This window comes from Leptonychotes weddellii, chromosome 15 (assembly GCF_054177405.1).
Source record: "Leptonychotes weddellii isolate Sample4059 chromosome 15, ASM5417740v2, whole genome shotgun sequence".
NCBI classification, from domain to species: domain Eukaryota; kingdom Metazoa; phylum Chordata; class Mammalia; order Carnivora; family Phocidae; genus Leptonychotes; species Leptonychotes weddellii.
The window spans coordinates 40,951,880-40,970,072 of NC_138383.1; the positions used below are offsets into that span (position 1 = coordinate 40,951,880).

Consider the following 18,193-nt stretch of genomic DNA (forward strand, 5'->3'; position numbering starts at 1 on the left):
GATGTGGGACTTGGTCCCAAAACCCCGGGATCACGACCCGAGCCAAAGGCAGACGCTCAACCATCTGAGCCACCCAGGCGCCCGCCCTGAACATACTCTTAATGTGTAAAAATAAAACACCTTATCGAATAGGCTTATTGAATGTATATGGTGAGTCATTTCTGGCCCCACACAACTACTGTCAAGATATGTTTGCTGCCTGGGTCTTCCAGATTTTTAAGAAATTATAGGGGCACCTGGGTGGTTTAGTCGGTTAAGCGTCTGCCTTCAGCTCAGGTCATGATACCAGGGTCCTGGGATCCAGCCCCACATCAGGCTCCCTGCTCAGCAGGGAGCCTGCTTTTCCCTCTCCCTCTGCCTGCTGCTGGCGTGCTCTCTGTCAAATAAATAAATAAAATCTTAAAAAAAGAAGATAAATACATCTGCATATAAAACAGTTACATGTTTTTATTTATGTAAACATACGTGCTGTGTATCTTGTTTCCATTTTTCACTTGTTGCTCATGCATATAGATCTGTTGAGCTGTGTGCGGTTAATATTCCATTGGATGCAAAGAGCGTTGTCTATTTTCCCCTTTTTTCAAGCTTTCAATTTGTAGAATTTACTAAGAATTTATACAACTTAAGCGTGGTAATCAGTTTAAAGAAGGAATAATCTTAGGCAAGTCATTTTAATATATGTTTTCATTTACTGAGGGATTGGAACATGATTTGTCTACTTGACATCAAACCTGAGATGCCTTTATTTTTATTTATTTATTTTTTTTTAAAAGATTTTATTTATTTATTTGAGAGAGAGAATGAGACAGAGAGAGAGAGCATGAGAGGGGGGAGGATCAGAGGGAGAAGCAGACTCCCTGCTGAGCAGGGAGCCGGATGTGGGACTCGATCCCGGAACTCCAGGATCATGACCTGAGCCGAAGGCAGTTGCTTAACCAACTGAGCCACCCAGGCGCCCCCTGAGATGCCTTTGAAAAGTGCACTTTTATTTATGGAGAAACATGGGGAGGGAGGTAGCCAAAAGGAGACAAATACAAAAACTAAGTATGACACATGAAAGTTTAAGGTAGTATAATTTCATAGAGTACAAGCGTAATGCCCTTTCATTTTGAATCTTGACAAAGCGACAAATATAGGTTGTTAGCTTGTGGACACTTGCCTCAGATGAGAGTAGCTCTTACAGTCAGGGTTGTGGAAATGTGGCTCAGGTGTTCGGTTGTTGTGTGGAAAGGGAAGTTATTGCAGGAGGAAAATGGTCCTGCTTCTGTTGAGTCAGTAGTTACTTTGCCATGTGTTTTAGAAAAAGACGTACTAGTCTAGGGCTGTGCACTGGTCATCTCTTTATAAGTGCTGCTTTAGTTCTGGAGTCTGAGATCTGTCCCTTGAGATCTGAATGAATCTCTTTGATTCCTTTGAACTGTTTAGTAGAAATCATCATTGGGGGAAGACAGTTCTGTTACTGGCTTTAGACAGAGTACTTGGAGCAACAGGACACACTGGTAGATCATAAACCGAGAACCATGAGCTTGCATGTGTCGCTGGCTTCACCGTTGACACAGGTCATTGACTCAGCCCGGTGCTTACACCGTGACGTTGAGAATGCTGTTGGGCCCACTTCGGGTTTTGTGTTTTTGTTTTTTTAAGTTCAGTTCATTTTTTGGATATGTCTTTTTTTTTTTTTTTTAAGTAAACTTTTTTCTTTTCAAACTTTATTCTCTTGAGGAATTAACTTTTGCTTTATTTATTGATGCCTTGAATCTCAAATCCTTACAGCAAAACATACCATTCATACTAAGCAGGGGACGGGTCTTTCCAAGTAAAAGGTCCAGAATGGAAAAAATTTTTCTTTTGAGATAATCGTAGATTGACATGCTGTTGTAAAAAATAACACATAGACATCTCTGTACCCTTTACGCAGTTTCCGCCAATGGTAACATCTTGCGAACTGTAATGAAATATTAACAACCAGGATGTCAGCATTGATACAGTCCATCTTTGATACAATCCACCCATTTTCTTCAGACCCCCCTTCCCCCCGTCTCCCTGATTGTTAACCTTTTACTGTTACCGTGGTACCTTTTGTCACAACCAATGACAAAACTTGATACATTGTTATTAACTGAAAGTCATACTTCATTCAGATCCCATTAGTTTTTCCCTAACCTCCTTTTTCTTTCTCAGGATCCCATCCAGGATTCCACATTACATGTAGTTGTCATGTCTCCGTAGGCTCCTCTGGATAGTGACATTTTCTCAGACTTTCCTTCTTTTTGATGACCTTAGCAGTTTTGAGGCAAATTGCTCAGGTATTTTATAGAACGCCCCTCAATTTGGGCTTGTCTGATGTTTTTCTCATGGAGCTGTGGTTATGGCTTTTGGGAAGGCCAGAGAGGTGAAGTGCCCTTACCAAGCCCTGTCAAGGGTGATGGGGTCAACATGACTTAGGACTGTTGGTGGAAAGCTTGACCGCGTGGTTGTGGGGCTGTTCTACAGTAAAGTGGCTCTTTTTCCCTCCTTTCCATACTGTCCTATTTGGAGCAGAGTCACTCTGCACAGGTCACATGTAAGGAGAGGGCAGTTAACGCTCTGCGTCCTTGAGGCCAGAGTATCCAGATTATTTGGAATTTTTCTATAGGAAATATTTGTCCTGTCCCACCCATTTAGTATTTATTCAATCTTTTGTATCAGTATGGATTTACAGGTATTTTATACTATGGGTTATAATCCAGTATTCTGTTTTGTTGCTCAGACTCTCCAGCTTTAGCCAGTGGGAGCTCTTCCGGTTGTCTTCCCTGTCACTTGGGCATACCCTTACCAATTTTTGTTTTGTTTATTGTTGTTTTTGAGGACTTCCTTACTTTCTGGTACTGTGAGTTTCTAGGCTTATATTGTATATTTTCTGCCCTGGTCTTAGAATCTACCATTTCTCCAAGGGGCCTAGTTCTTTTATTGGAGAATAGAGTTAGAAAATACGGTTTGGGCAGTGGCTGTGCTTGTTGATACCAGTGATGTGGCTTCTCAGCCCTCAGGGGACAGAGCCAAGAAACCGACGTGTATATGCCAATTCATGTACACACAAGTGTATGGTGGTTCATCTCCACCCTTATTAAACTATACCTGAGTTCATAGTGATGTCTCCAACTCTAATCCAATACTACTTGGGTCGTTCTAGCCTTTTCTTGCTTATCTGTAACTTCTCTGTCCAACAGATAAAACGTACCCACCATCTACATACTTAACTGTTTAATTTCAGTTTGCTTGTATAAAGCAAACTCAAGGGACGGATCTCAGACTCCAGACCAAGGATAGTCTGCCCCCAAATGTGACACTTTGGCATATTGTCTATTCTGAATTAAAAGTTCCTTAAAAACAGCCCACGAAAGAACACTCTGGCAGAGATAGGGAATTTAGAACCGAGAAAGCTGTATGACCTTTATTACTTTCTTACCAGTTTACGGCCCAGCCCAAAATCTGTGTTTAATTCCTTAATAATTGAAGCTCCTGAACATAAGTTTTTGTCCTGTCAATTCCTCTGTGATTTATTGTCTCTTTGCCAGCTTTTGTCATTTCTTTGGGTCTTAATGTCAGTATTGGTCTCCACGTGCACATAATTAAACTTTGGTTCTTTTTCTTTGGTTATTCTATCTCATGTCAATTTAAATCTTAGACTAGCTGGAAGAATCTTGAAGGGTAGAGGAAAAATTTTCCCCTCCAACAGCGGTTTCAGAATTGTTACTCTGCCCCTCCTCGGGTAAGCAGTGTTATCACCTGGCTTTCCTGTGGCTCCTTTTGCCTGGCGTTTTACATCCTCCACTTAAGTTCCTAGAGGAATGTCGCTCTGTTTCAAGGACTTGTCAGTGGGCTGTAACAAGTAAGGAAATTTAATAATTTTTCTTCTGCCTTTGTTTTCCACATCACATGGATGCATTAACCAACCCAGAAGCCCTCTGGACCCTGTCTTTTAGCATTTTCATTAGGGCTTCATTACATAGTTATGATTAAACAGACACTGATTAGACATTACAGAGGCATGATTGATTAAATCATTGGCAATTGGTGGAGGTTGGGGTGGGGCAGAAAGTTCCAACCCTCTGATCACATGGTTGGTTCCCTGGCACCCAGACCCCATCCTGAGGCTATCCAGAAGCTTTTCAAAAATATCTCAGTAACATAAATTTAGACATGGTTGAAAGGAACTTGTGAATAATAAAAGATACCTTTATCAATCAGATCACTTCGAAATTCAAGGGTTTTAAGGGCTTTGTGCTTGGAATTGGGAAGACCAAAATATGTATTTCTTCTATCACACTTACTGTAATTCTCACTTCTGTACCTCGAGGGAGTTGGGCTAAATAGATCTATTTGAGTTGAGAGAGTCAAAGACCTGAGTGTGGCTTTCTGAGGATGGGAAATCTGAGGAGATTGTTTGATTTCAGTTAAGTCTTTGCCTTTTGGTGCCTCAGTTCATGTAGAAAATGGAATGTTTATTCCTGTCCCTTTGCTTATGTCAGAGTCCCTGATGGTAGAAAAGTATTTTGAACCCTTGAAAAAGTCATCAAAGAGAATGAAAAACAATTAAACTTACCTTCTTACAGTTGTCAGATGTTAATAGATCAGTGGTGGTGGGAAGTCGTGCATTAGCTCTCAAGGTGCCATCTCATGGTTGTCACTTGCTTTAAGCTAGACTCAGAATTCACCATACAACTGAGTCATCCCTGACTCATGTGCCTCTTCTGCCCCTGCCCCATCCTTCTTGGTATGGGGAGGAGGGTGTGAGAAAGAAGATCATAGAGATTAGAGTATCCAAGGAAATACTGTTAGTATTGGGGCCTCGAATGAATGGACTTTCTGTGCATTTCTTGAATTATGTAAAATCAGAACTGTTTATTTTTTTTAAGTTTTTATTTAAATTCCAGTTAGTTAACATACAGCGTAATACTAGTTTCAGGTGTATAATATAGTGAGGCAACACTTCATACAACTCCCATGCTTTTCACAAGTGCCCCCCTCATCCCCATCTCCCCCACCCACCATTCCTCTGGTGACCACCAGTTTGTTCTCTATACTTGCAAGTCTGTTTCTTGGTTTGCCTCCCCCCCACGCCCTTTGCTCGTTTGTTTTGTTTCTTAAATTCCACACGTGAATGAAATCATAGGGTATTTGTCTTTTTTTGACTGACTTATTTCACTTAGCATAATCCTCTCTGGCTTCATCCAAGTGGATGCAAACAGAACTGTTAAATTATTGACCCCTGTCTGCTTTTCCTATCAATAAAAATCCTAGCTGTGTTTCGGATTTCCTTGCAGCCTACTGAATCTACTTGAATTAATTTATGGGAGAAAGGGATTTAATACAGAAATCATTGCAAGGGCTCCAGGAGCAGTAGACTCTGGGTTGAGTTTCCTGGAACCCCCACCAGCCTCCAGAATTCTGCTGCCTCTGCCCATCCAGGAAGGTGAGGGAGGAACCTTGCCGTCCCTGCTGCGACCAGCCACTCCAGAAAGCAGCCACCCCTGTGCCTCTCCCTGGCCCACTCAGACCAGTAGTGGGTGGTGCAAGGGTGTCCTACCCTTTCCATGTCAGTGGGAGGGGGTTAGGATAGTAATAGCTAACGTGAACTCTGTATTCTTTTCTGCGGCTGCTTTCACAAGTGACCACAAACTGGGGTTTGGTGTCAGACCTACAAATGTCGATATCACGTGTACTGTTTCCTAGGGCGTCCAGGGTTATTTCGAGCTGCTCTAGTTTCTGTGCTTCAGCTTCGGGGCTAAATGAACTCAGGAGACAGAACTCCTCGTATAAGTCAGTCGTTGCTCCATTTAGGATCTAAAACTGTGCTGTCCAGCACTCCAGTCACTAGCCACGTGTGCTGTTTGTAATTACTATGAAATAGAATAAAAAACCCAGTTTCTTGGCTGCCCGAGTCACTTCTTGGTAATGACTGCTGTAACGGACAGTGCAGACCCAGAACACTTGCAGCATCGTAGAACCTTCTCTGGGATAGTGCTGATAGAAATTACACAAGACACCGTCCGAGACAGATGCTGCTTTCTGCTTAGTGTCTCTTGGCCGTCGCTGGCTGCTTCGTTACTCTGAGGGAACTGGTCTCGCAGCTGTTGGACCCATCCACTCAGTAACACCTTCAGTGGTGGGTGTGACACCGCCTCCAGGTAGCGTCCTAGGGGTTACACAGTTGAGCGAGGTCACCCGGAGGAGGAAGTTAGGTCCTTACTTACACGCTTTCCTTCTTGTTCTTCGGAAGAACAGGTCTTCCCACTTTGGGTTCATTTTCTTTTCTCCATATGAATTGAAGTCATACCCCTTGTAAGAAACATTCTATAGAATTCCATAGAATTTGAGCAGAAATTGTATACAGACTTTTCTGATTTCTCCAGTCGTCCTCAGTCAGGCGTGGTTGTTGCTCCTTTTAAATTTTAAATTATGCCATAATTTTGAATTATGCCATAAAGGCATAATGGTCTTTATGCCATTTTAATGCCTTTAAAATATGCCATTTAATGCCTTTAAAATATGCCTTAAAAAATGGCCTTTATGCCATTTTAATGCCTTTAAAATATCCTGACTGGGGCGCCTGGATGGCTCAGTTGGTTAAGCGACTGCCTTTGGCTCAGGTCATGATCCCACGGTCCTTGCTCAGCAGGGAGCCAGCTTCTCCCTCTCCCTCTGCCTGCTTGTGCACACTCTTTCTCTCTGGAATATAAATAAATCTTAAAAAAAAAAATTTAAAAATATCCTGAGTGATTAAAAATAAAGGACACCTCTTAATCTTTTCCCATTCTTTGTATCTGTAATTGTAGTGAATAGTAAATGGAGTCTAGCTCGTGGTGGTTACTACGAATCTTCAGGAATCTGTTGCTTACAATATTTATAGCCAAAGGGAAATTTTCCATGATACCTGAAAGTATCATTTGCTTACATCAAATACAACTGTATATGTAATTTAGAAATGTCCCCTGTATTCCTAAAAGCAATTACGGTTACTTAATTTCTTGGATTTATCACTAGAAGAATCAATAGATGATACAACTATTTATACTACGGCGGCATTTATTTTTGTTTTTGTTTTAAAGATTTGTTTATTTGAGAGAGAGAGAGCGAGAGCCTGAGAGTGCACGAGGTGGGGGTGGGCCAGGGAGAGGAGCTTGTCTGTTTTGTCTTCTGGGCTGTGGCCGCAGGGCTCTCTTGTCTTTGAGGAGCATGTGGCCCTGTACTCTCCCTGGCCAACTCCTCTGCACCGGTTCTTCCTCCTCTGGAGGCTGACAGAGTTATCAGTGTCCCCACACAGCTTCCCTTTAGGCAGTTACCATCTAGGTGAAAACGATGATTTGTGTTTTATGTAAATATGGTTTGAGCCCGGTCCCCAGAGCCTCTCCTCCCTCCATGCCCCCCACTCTAGGTGAATGCACAGCCTGTCACCCCTGGGCTTGGCACTTGATTTGATGTTGTGTGTGCAGAGTGAAGCTTAGGAGGGGCTGCCTCCAGGCTGAGGGGCCTCCTGGGGTTAGGCAGGTCCTAGTCCCCATTCTAACTGTGTCACACACACACCCACCCACCCACCCAAAGGTCACAAGCATATATACACCTAAGTAACTCTTCAGATGTCAGAAGAGCCCAGAACCTTCCCCAGCGGGTGGTTGTGAGCATTGAATGAGGTACATCATCTGAAGGCCCGCGGCACCAGCGTCTAGAGTGCATGCAGCGGGGGGTTGCTATGTTCGTGTTGGCAGCCCTTTCTGTCTTAACCTTCCCTTCCCCGTACCCTGTTTATTTCCTCCTGGCCTTCATCCCCCTGCTTCCTGCCCACCCATCACCGCAGAAGAAAATCCGACACCGTGGTGTCCTCTCAGAGGCTGGAAATTCAATTTGATGATCTGCAGGGAGTTTATAGTCACTGCTGCAGTGCAGAGGTCATATTGGGCTAGAAAACAGTGGTGGTCTTGGGTGGTTGGGGTGTGTAAGAATTATCACTGCTCGCAGTGGCTGAGATTAAAATTTTAGGTTTCTGTGGTCTAACTCTTGGCATCAAACTTTCTTTTTCTAGTTCTTCTGTATCACTTTGACTCATGTCCCTCTCTGCTGGTTGATGATGGCTTGTAAATTGGCTGTGGTCCTGTGACCTGGGATCGCAAATGTACAGTGATGTCCACGGGAAGGGTGGCTAGGCTGTGAGCTGCTGGTGTGGGATGGGGAAGGAGACTAGGGGGTGGGCGGCACCCCGTCGGGACCGAGCAGGGACTGAGGGCTCCTGAAGCTCATGTGGTAAACATCTGAGCCACTTCCGGGTTTTGGTAGCTGCGACCGTGGGCTTGAGCTTTCTTACGTGGAGCTAGTTCTGAGCCAAATGAGCCAAGAGTACCTTTTGGAACAGTTGAAAGGATTACAAAGAGATCTCTTGTTGAGTGAGACCCATGATACCCTGTGATGTCCTTTCCTCCCCCTGCCGTGTCGGTTGTGGATCTCTTTGCTTGACCACTTTCTGTCCGGGAACGCCTGGTTTCTAATTCTCTGCTCTCAATTTCAGGCGAAGTCGTGCGTCTGTCACGTTTGTGGCGTCCACCTGAACAGGCTTCACTCCTGCCTACACTGTGTCTTCTTTGGCTGCTTCACAAAGAAGCATATCCACGAGCACGCCAAGTCCAAGCGGCACAACCTGGGTAAGGCGCCCTCCGACGCGTCTCCCTGGCGCAGCAGCCCCCTGTTCCCTGGCCTGCGGCTCCCAGCACCACTCTTCCCAGGGTCCGGTCCGAAATCCTTGTGGAAGTCCGGGGGTGGTGAAATACACAGGACTCAAAGGGATTATGCACCTAGCCTGCCTTCAGGCACTGGAGTTGAAGTTAGTATTTAATGTAACCTGAAATGATCAATTAACGAAGGCCCACTGTTCAGCTCTTTCTTTAATGCAACCTCAGAGCCTTCTCCCCTCAATGAGGCAAAAATTCACCAAGAGAGATCTTAGATGCAGGGTTGGGTTATTGATGTCAGCATGGCTGACAGCCCAGCTGGGTGGTTTCTATCGCTTTCTATAATGGATTTTCACTGTTCTCGATAACACAGAGTCGTGAAAAGGCTAACAGCACTGTGGCGTCAAGATAAATTTATGTTTCTTATACTTACAAGTTCCAACTGTCACACATTCTGGAAGTTACAGAAAGCAAAAGTTTTGTCCTTGGCTTTATTTCTAACTGTGCGCCTTAAATGTTTCTCTCCTTCAGAATAATATTTTCAGTGATGGTGAGGTTCTTAGGCTGTCCTTAAGAAAATCACTTTCAAAAGGTCCAAGCCAAAGAAACTTCATGGGGGCTCAGTGATTCCAGTTAAAGATCTTTTTAGGCCTTTTTTGGTAGTAGAAATGGAATGTACTAACTGAGTCATCCCTCTTGGACTGCCACACTCGTAACTAAGAACTCACAGCAAGCGCTCGTAAAAAGCCTGCTTGGAACGAGGGACTCAAGTTGTGGTGATGAGCTGGTTGGCCTTTTTGGAAAGAGAGCTAATGCTGCTGAAGGTGCTCTCATGAATTATGTCCCACGGAGGAATGAGGTCATCAGTGATCTCTTAAATTGGCTAACCAGATGGAAAAGACACTGCTTGGGACAGTATGGATGTGACAAAATTATCTAGCATTTACTTAATGTAGATATGTGCTTTCACAATATAAATGAAGAGTATTCCTGCCATGTCTGCATCTCGGACCAGACCCACGTAGGCCGCTCTGCTGTTTTTCCTGGGCTGTGATTTCATGGGGTTAAAGGGTTATGGAAAATTGGAAATCTATTTGCACTTAAAAAAGCTCTCTGAAGAATCTTGCTATTACCCAGAGTCATCTATAAAAATCACTTCAGAAATTTATTCATTTCGTCCACCTGACTGATAAAGTCTGCGTCTACTTTTGCTAGAAAGCATAAGTTTTAGAAAGTTTGCTTTCAGAAACAAAACCTTGAAATGGGAGGAAGATCCAGTTCTTTTTTTTTTTTTTTTTAAAGATTTTATTTATTTATTAGAAGGGGGAAGGGGCAGACGGAGAGGGAAAGAGAGAATCTCACGCAGACTCCCCACTGAGCTCAGAGCCCGCTGTGTAACTTGCTTGGCATATTTTTTATTGAATGCCTCTGCTTTCCTGAAAACTCCTGTCATCCTCATTGTAGTCTGTCTCGGGCTTTGGTATCCCATGCCAGGAACTATCCCATTCAAGGCATACGCGGTGCCAAGGGGCAGCAGCCAAGCTCTCTGCAGCAGCTTCGATGGCGACTTTCAAAGAATTTGTGGGAATTTTGTCAGTTTTGGGTGAGAGGCAAGGGGTAGGTATGGGATTCTTCAATTGAGCTTTAATACATCTGCTTTAGAGGACTTTAAAGATCCCCCACAATATTACTGATGTGTCCTGGCAACTGAAGACCCGGAATACGATACAAACTGTGATGTATGAAGACATTACCACGCACTAGGTGTACTGTAAAGTTACAAAATCACCACACAAACCTGTGAACTCTTAGTGCTGTTACCATCACTATTACCAAAGGGGAAGCTGAGGCTCGGGGAAGTGGAGTAATTTATCAGAGGTGCGTAACTAGTAAGCGGCAGAGCCGGGCTTAATCCCAGTTATTCTAAATCTGTGCTCTTTATGCTGCATTGCCTCTCAGACATCTTCTATTGCTTGGTGAACCCGAGCCAGAAAAAAATTCTTTTTAATTGTTGAATTGAGACACCTTTCTTCCAGGTGCTTAAATTAAAGGATTTTATCTTACTTTCTTGAAGTAACTAAGAGCCAGTTTTTATAGATGATGCAGTTGAGAAAATGCATAAGACCCACTCACAGGTGGGCAGGAGTCAGCTCTGTGGGTCAAGAAGTGAAGATTGCCTGGGTAGAGGATATTTTACCACTGTCAAAGTAAGAGTAGGCAAATAGCTGTGGCATTCCTTTTTGTAATCATATCAGGAATTCTAGATGTAGTAAAACACAGTTATGCATGTCAGGTGGCTAAGAATCCTTCTGAGCTGATCATACTCTATGACAATTTTACCTTTTTTTTTTTTGAGAGAAGATAAGCACAAGCTGGGGGGGGGGGGTTGAACCCAAGGCAGACGCTTAACTGGCTGAGCCACCCAGGTGCCCCTTCCTTGTTTTAAATACCACTCTTTTCAGAGAATAGAGCTTCCTGATACTTGAGGTCCTTTGTAAAATATGGATGTGACACCTCTCATTCTCAGATTCCTCAGCCTCGAAAGTCCTGAGCTTCCAGGGAAAGTACACATACCTCACTTGCTTAGGATAAAAGTCTGAAGTGGGAGGTAAAATCCTTTTATAAATAGAGGTTTCTATGGTTTGAGAGTAGGGGAATGGTGGAAACAGTAAAATATCTAAAACACTTAGATGTTTCATTTGTGGCCTTATTAAGCGTTACCTTAAAGTTTTTAATTCAATTTGATCTCTCTTTTCCCCTTTCTCTTTTCAGCCATAGAGCTTATGTATGGAGGGATCTACTGCTTTTTGTGTCAGGACTACATATATGACAAAGACATGGAAATCATTGCCAAAGAGGAGCAACGGAAAGCTTGGAAAATGCAAGGTTTGGTTTTGCCTAGATTTATGTGCCTGCTTTGGCTCCTACTCGTGCATTCCCTCGTGTCTGTCAAGGGCAGGGCTTATCAAGAGAAAGATCAATATCTAGGGAGAAAGTCAGGGTCGGGAGATAGGATAGCCTCTGGGTTTTTGCAGGTTGGGTCTTGATTTGGTGGGAAGAACCCTCACAGCTGCTTGCTTCCCCCTGTAGGTGCCAGTTGAGGATCCGGGAGAAGCAGGTGAGGTGACTGGCCAGACAGGTGGGCAGGCGCCCTCTGCAGGGGGCCAGGGGAGGAGGGCTGAAAATGCCAAGCTTCTCCTCATGGTGTGGTCTCTCTGGCAACCAGCCCCCTCCAGGAGCCCACTGGGAGTCACCTCATTAGAATAAAGATGCTCCTGTGCTCACACGTGCCTTCATGGGATGCGTAGTCTGGGATACACACAACAATATGCGGCTGTTTTCCCTATTCTTTCTTTCTTTTTTTGTTTCCTTGATTTTTTTTAGTTTTCATTTCCAGCAGATGCTGTAACAGTGAAAGGGTTACAACAGTAGGAGGTATAGTTTACCCCACTTGACTAGTGAGCATCACTCAGTGAGCAGAGCTTTCACTGTTTACAGAGAGAACATAGAAACCCAGTATCTGCTTTACACTTTTTGGCCTTAATAGCTCTGCTTTCAAACAACCCTGTTTTTTGAGAATGGAACAATAGAAACGGGCTCTCTGTGATCAGAATTGTTTGTATGTAACACATCTTTTCTGGAGAACAGTGTCTAACCAACTTCCTATTCTTTTCTCCCTCAAAAATTTAGTAACATTGCAGCTAAGTCTGAATATATTATTTCTCTGGGAAGAACATTTCACCCACAGGAGCTAAGAAATGCATGGCCCAGAATAAAACAACTCTTCTAAAATCATTCTACAGGGCGCCTGGGTGGCTCAGATGGTTAAGTGTCTGCCTTCGGCTCAGGTCATGATCTCAGGGTCCTGGGATCGAGTCCCGCATCGGGCTCCCTGCTCCTTGGGAGCCTGCTTCTCCCTCTGCCTCTCTCTCTCTCTCTTTCTCATGAGTAAATAAATAAAATCTTAAAAAAATAAAATCATTCTACAACTTCAGGTGTCAGTGAGATAGTATGTCTTTAAAGGTCATTGAATTTTGCAGAAATTTTAAGTTACATGGAACAAGTAGGTATTAAGATGAATTGTGACAATTAGCATCTGCACCATTGTCTGTGGTATAAATCTTTTGTGGGTACAGCTGTTCAACACGATGTATTTTCAAACTTTCAGCGAGTGCGTTTTCTCCCTGTGCTTTCACTCTTTCACGGGAGACCCCTCATCTCAGTGCCAAGTGTAGCATCTGCCGCCGGGTCTGGTGCAGTCTCGCTACTCAGGGATTAAAGGCTTTGCAAAAAATCCCCATCTTGGCATTAGCGTTACGGTAGCGTTAATTGGAGGTGTTGCCTTTCTCACAGGAAACCGCTTATTCACCACACATTTTTTTTTTTTTAAAGAATTTTTTTATTTGAGAGAGCAAGAGCATGAGTGGGAGAGGGGCAGAGGGAGAAGCAGACCCCCCACGGAGCTGGGAGCCCGATGTGGGACTTGATCCCAGGACCCTGGGATCATGACCTGAGCCGAAGGCAGACGCTTAACCGACTGAGCCACCCAGGCGCCCCACCACACATTTTCTAAAAGAAACTCCTCCTAAGTGTTTTTAGCCCGTTGCAATATAATACGGTTCAACAAAGACCTCGTGTTGTGGCTGCCCCTCTTTGAAATACAAGCTGATAAGTATTCTATCACCATTGCTTTTATTTACAAACACTTGATGAAAACTGAGCTCATGGCACCGGGAACTGTTTTCCATCTACTTAGGCGTTGGGGAGAAGTTTTCAACTTGGGAACCCACCAAACGGGAGCTTGAACTGCTGAAACACAACCCGAAAAGGCGAAAGATCACCTCCAACTGCACCATAGGTAGGTGGGCGACAGTGCCCCGAGCAGTGGTTTGTTCTGCCAGGAAGGCTGGCTTCTCTGGGTTTAAAAGTCGATGTAAACAGCTGGATTTCATAGCACGGTTCTCCTTAAGCCCTTGTATAAGTCGTTCATCATTCCCCCTTCCCCCAACTTCTGGAACACCTGTGCTCCGGGGACGGGGGCAGCTGGGGTAGGCTTGGGGGGCCTCATGGTGATGGATGGAAATGGTCCCTGCCCCGGGGCTCTGACGGTCTGTCCTGTAAGAAGACTCAAGTTTATTCTGCCCAGGTTTGCGGGGGCTGATCAACCTTGGCAACACCTGCTTCATGAACTGCATCGTCCAGGCGCTCACGCACACGCCGCTCCTGCGAGACTTCTTCCTCTCCGACAGGCACCGGTGTGAGATGCAGACCCCCAGCTCGTGTCTGGTCTGCGAGATGTCGTCGCTGTTTCAGGAGGTGAGCGCTGCTGGCGTGGGCAGCCTACCGTTTCTGTGACCGCTTGTACTTTTCCTTTAAATAAAAGTCAAGTCCACATAATAAAGGAAGGCAGGTTTCTGGAACCTTGCACAGGGAATAATACATGCATTTCTTATGGAACATTTTTTCCAAAGGGAATTGCTAGGGACTGTTGGCATCACTTGGAGGCACGGTGCTGACTTGGAGGATGAGAAAGAGCCCTTCGGAGGGGGCGCAATGGGTGGAAGACCTCTGTCTGTAGATGTCGTGCTCGTTTCATCCTCCTCGTTGTCTGCCGTCCTCTTCTCAAGGAGAGTGGCCCTTGTCTTCTCTTGCCAGGCCTGAGTGTGCTCCACTAGAGCACCTGTCTTGGTGGCCCTCCGCCCCGCACATCAGGTTCTGTTCTGCTTGGGGCCTAGGCCGCACTCACAGCGGGACAGCTCAGGCCTGGGCTCAGGCGTCCCTGTGCGGGATCCCCCACACCTAGTGACCGAAGAGGCTGCCCAGCTACAGATCGGGGCCGGCGCCTGCCTCGTGGCTGCCGAGAGGACCCAGATGTGCTTCAGGGGCCCAGCAGAGGAGCCGGCGGGTTCGGCCTCGTCTGCTTTCTTCAGTACCTCCGAGCGCAGCCTCGTGCCCGCCGCCCACCTTGTGTCCGCATCGGGCATTCCCCATTCCTCATTTTGGCTTCTCTGTAGAAAACCGACAGTGGGAAGGGACAAAATGATAGATTCAAAAAGTCCAGGGAGTCCACATGAAAATACATTTAAAAAAAAAAAAGGGGGGGGGCGGTGGGAGTAAAACAATCCTTTTGTCCGAGTACCCGCAAGAAATTCTAGGCTGTTGTTACAGGTTTTTTTTTTTTTTTATCGTGTGTGCTTTGTGTTCAGAGCGTAGTACTTACTCCTGACAGTTTTTCTCCTCCTCTCCCTGTCGGTGAGCAGTTCTACTCGGGGCACCGCTCCCCCCACATCCCCTACAAGTTGCTGCACCTGGTGTGGACTCACGCGCGGCACCTGGCGGGGTATGAACAGCAGGACGCGCATGAGTTCCTCATCGCCGCCCTGGACGTCCTCCACCGGCATTGCAAAGGTGCGGCTCCGCCCCGGTTCCGCCATGCCCCCCGCCTGGGATAGGGGGCGCTCTCGAACACCACCACGGGGGACTCAGCGCACTTGTGTTTTAATTGTGGTGTTTTTCCCCATTAATACCCCAGAGAGGTTCTTCATAGTTTAAGAGAGGAGGAAGTGGTTTGGGGTGTCCTCTTCCGACCTTGCTGGGAAGGGAAGAGCATGGCGGGTGGTCCTGTAAAACCCGTAGCAGTGAACAGAGGTCTCCGTCCTTGACGGGCCTTTGTCTCGAGTCCTCTGCTGCCGGCTTCCTCTCGGACTGATTGTGAGGGAGCTGGTGTGCGGCTCCTCCGGGTTACTTGGCCCCTGACACGCCAGAAAATTCCATATATGCTCGAAATGCAGCTGAACCATCAACACTGGCTCCCACCCCTGGTGGGGTCTCCAGAAGGACCGATCATGGCGCTAAAGTCGCCAGAGAGAGCTGAGAATACAAAACTGGACCTGCACGCTCGCCAGTGCTTCCCTTACCCTAAGTCACGCTCATTTTGGGGTCCAGCCAAGGTCTTTTTAAAGTCTCTTTCAGGACCTCGCTGGGTTTTGGCTTCTGTCCCACAGCTGGGCTCCCAGAGGGGGGTGGCCCCCCCAGGGGTCTCAGACGTGGGTGGGTTTGGATAGTCTGGGGAAGGGGATGGGGGAAGCAGCTCTTCGGGCTCGGGGCAGGAGGTTAGGACTGAATAACAAGCCACCGCGGGTCCCTCCTGCCCTCCCCATGGCGGGGCTCCCAGTCTGAAGGCCCTACGCCCAAGTGTGCTGACCCAGGATCAGCTGAGGAGGATTCTTGACCGTGATGGGTCACAGTCCCTTGGAGGGCTCTTTGCTGCTTCTGTTTGCTGGGTGTGGAGTGAGCTCAGCATTTTCCTGCTGGGTCCCCGGTGATGCTCATGGGCCGGTTCAGGGAAGACACTCAGGTGTAGCTGACATGTGTCGGGGTGACCAAGTTACCTGCTTACCTGTGGCCTCTGGGGTGGACCGGCGGGTTGTCGGTGATTCTGTTGGACCACAGTTCTGTTCCCCAGGACTCCTGCTCGGCCTTTCTGCAGTCACGGGGCTGCTCTCCCAAATGCCCTGTGAGGTCTGACATCCCAACTTTGAGGCCAGCCAGACTCCGAATAAGGTGGCTTGTTCTCATCAGCTGTCGGGGCTTTGGGTTCTGGCTTTTTTGTGTACTTAAGTGTTTTTCTCCTGAAAAACCTATACATCCTTTCAGTGCTCACCCGAGGAGCCAAATACACGGTGCTGAATAGCTTAGGTGAGGTTTGGTTTCCTAGTATGAAGTATAACATACAAACCGAAAAGAGCCGCTGTGTAAGACCATTAAATTATCATCCCGAGCACTTGAGGATAATCACGAGACTTCTGTAACCAGCATTAGTCTGTCCTAAAAATCAGCTGCTTCAAATGCATTGCTGGGAAAACGTTCATCTGACAGAAACACGATGCAATGATCATGATCCACTTCTCTGACGTAATTCTATTGCACACGTCACAAGAAATGTCTCGTCAGAGGCAGGGTGTTCCGGGATGCCTGGGTGGCTCAGTCAGTTAAGTGTCTGCCTTCGGCTCAGGTTATGATCCCAAGGTCCTGGGATCGAGTCCCGCATTGGGCTTCCTCCTCAGCGGGGAGCCTGCTTTTCCCTCTCCCACTCCCCCTGCTTGTGTTCCCTCTCTCTCTGTTTCTGACAAATAAATAAAGAAAATCTTCAAAAAAAAAAAAAAGCAGGTGTTCCAATCTCTCCTTCAGCCTTGCTAGTTCACTTGGCTGGGTCGTGTTTTTATGTGGTTGCGAGCATCCGGTATCTTTTGGCTTATTTTCCTTTGTGGTTTCCTATATGTATTTTCCTGTATTCTGACATTTTGTCCCATGAACTTGAAATCTTTCTGGGTAGCATTTTCTCCCTAATCTCTCTAGGCGATTTGCTGTCAAAAGACTTAGTGGGCATTCTTTATTCCTAGGTAATAATTTCACTTGTTTGAGGAGGAACATATGTACAGATAAACACAGTCTATCTCCTTTGTCTGGTTGAATGAAAGTTCTATAGTATGTATCTGCGATACATGTTAGTATGTATTGTGTTCCAGCGTGTAAGCTTTGTATTTGTATATTTGCCCCGAATATATAAAACCTGTGTTGAACTAGAGAGGATCGGAGTGGTACTTATCTAGGTGCAAATGCTTAAGAAAGCAGAGCTGTTCGTGAAGTTGCAGGCTGCAGGAGCTGATGGGGAAAACAGACCAACGGGAGTCCTGCAGAGACGCTTTCTGAAGTCGGGGCGCCGTGTCTGTGCCGCGGAGGGGGGAAGCAGCGTGGGGCGCCCCGCCACGGCAGGGCCGCTCATTTGTTCTGTGGGGGAAGGGGAATCCGTGACTCTCCCCAGTGACTGGGCGTTAGCTACATCATGGTATCTACGTAGAAGCCAAGCGGATCTTAGGGAATGGAGAAAGAGAAGCACACTTAAAATATGCTAGCTGGGTTGTTTCCTCTTTTCCTGCCAAGTCTCCCTGTTCGAATAAGGGTCCTCCTGTGCCCTCGTGAAAGTTTCGGCACTTCGGCTTAACCAGCCTCTGTAGGTGAATGGCCTCACGCCTTGGGCCCGAGGCTCTTGGAAGCTTGTGGACTCGGGGCACAGATGCAAATCCCACAGCTGTGATCTTTCCCCAGGTGACGATAATGGGAAGAAGGCCAACAACCCCAACCACTGCAACTGCATCATAGACCAGATCTTCACGGGCGGGCTGCAGTCGGACGTCACCTGCCAAGTCTGCCAGTAAGTGTGCGAGGCTTCCCGCACGGCACCCAGCGTTCTTCTGGAACGCGAGAGGCCGTCTGCGCTGTGCTGACCAGACCGTGATGTGGGACCCCAGGTCCTGCCCGGGAGACCGACTTGGTTCTAGGTGCTGCTTTTGGAACATCATGGGACATGTTCAGCCAGCAAAACTGCTGTGTTTTGAGCAGGTTTTAGATGTTTTAACACTTAGAGCCAGAAGTTTAGTCCGTGCCCCCCACGGCTCTGGCTCTTCGGTGATGTGGGGAAGCGTAGGTGG

The 18,193-nt window shown here is 46.4% G+C and overlaps 1 protein-coding gene across 1 annotated transcript; it reads left to right on the forward strand.

The window, feature by feature from the left end:
• The first annotated feature begins 8,521 nt into the window (after positions 1-8,521).
• On the forward strand, positions 8,522-17,958 carry USP22 (ubiquitin specific peptidase 22). Its single transcript, XM_081805614.1, has 6 exons — positions 8,522-8,675; positions 11,475-11,588; positions 13,459-13,560; positions 13,849-14,018; positions 14,963-15,110; positions 17,811-17,958. The coding sequence occupies exons 2-6, from the start codon at positions 11,486-11,488 to the stop codon at positions 17,918-17,920; spliced, it is 633 nt and encodes a 210-aa protein (XP_081661740.1). The 5' UTR covers positions 8,522-8,675; positions 11,475-11,485; the 3' UTR covers positions 17,921-17,958.
• The last annotated feature ends 235 nt before the right edge of the window (positions 17,959-18,193 follow it).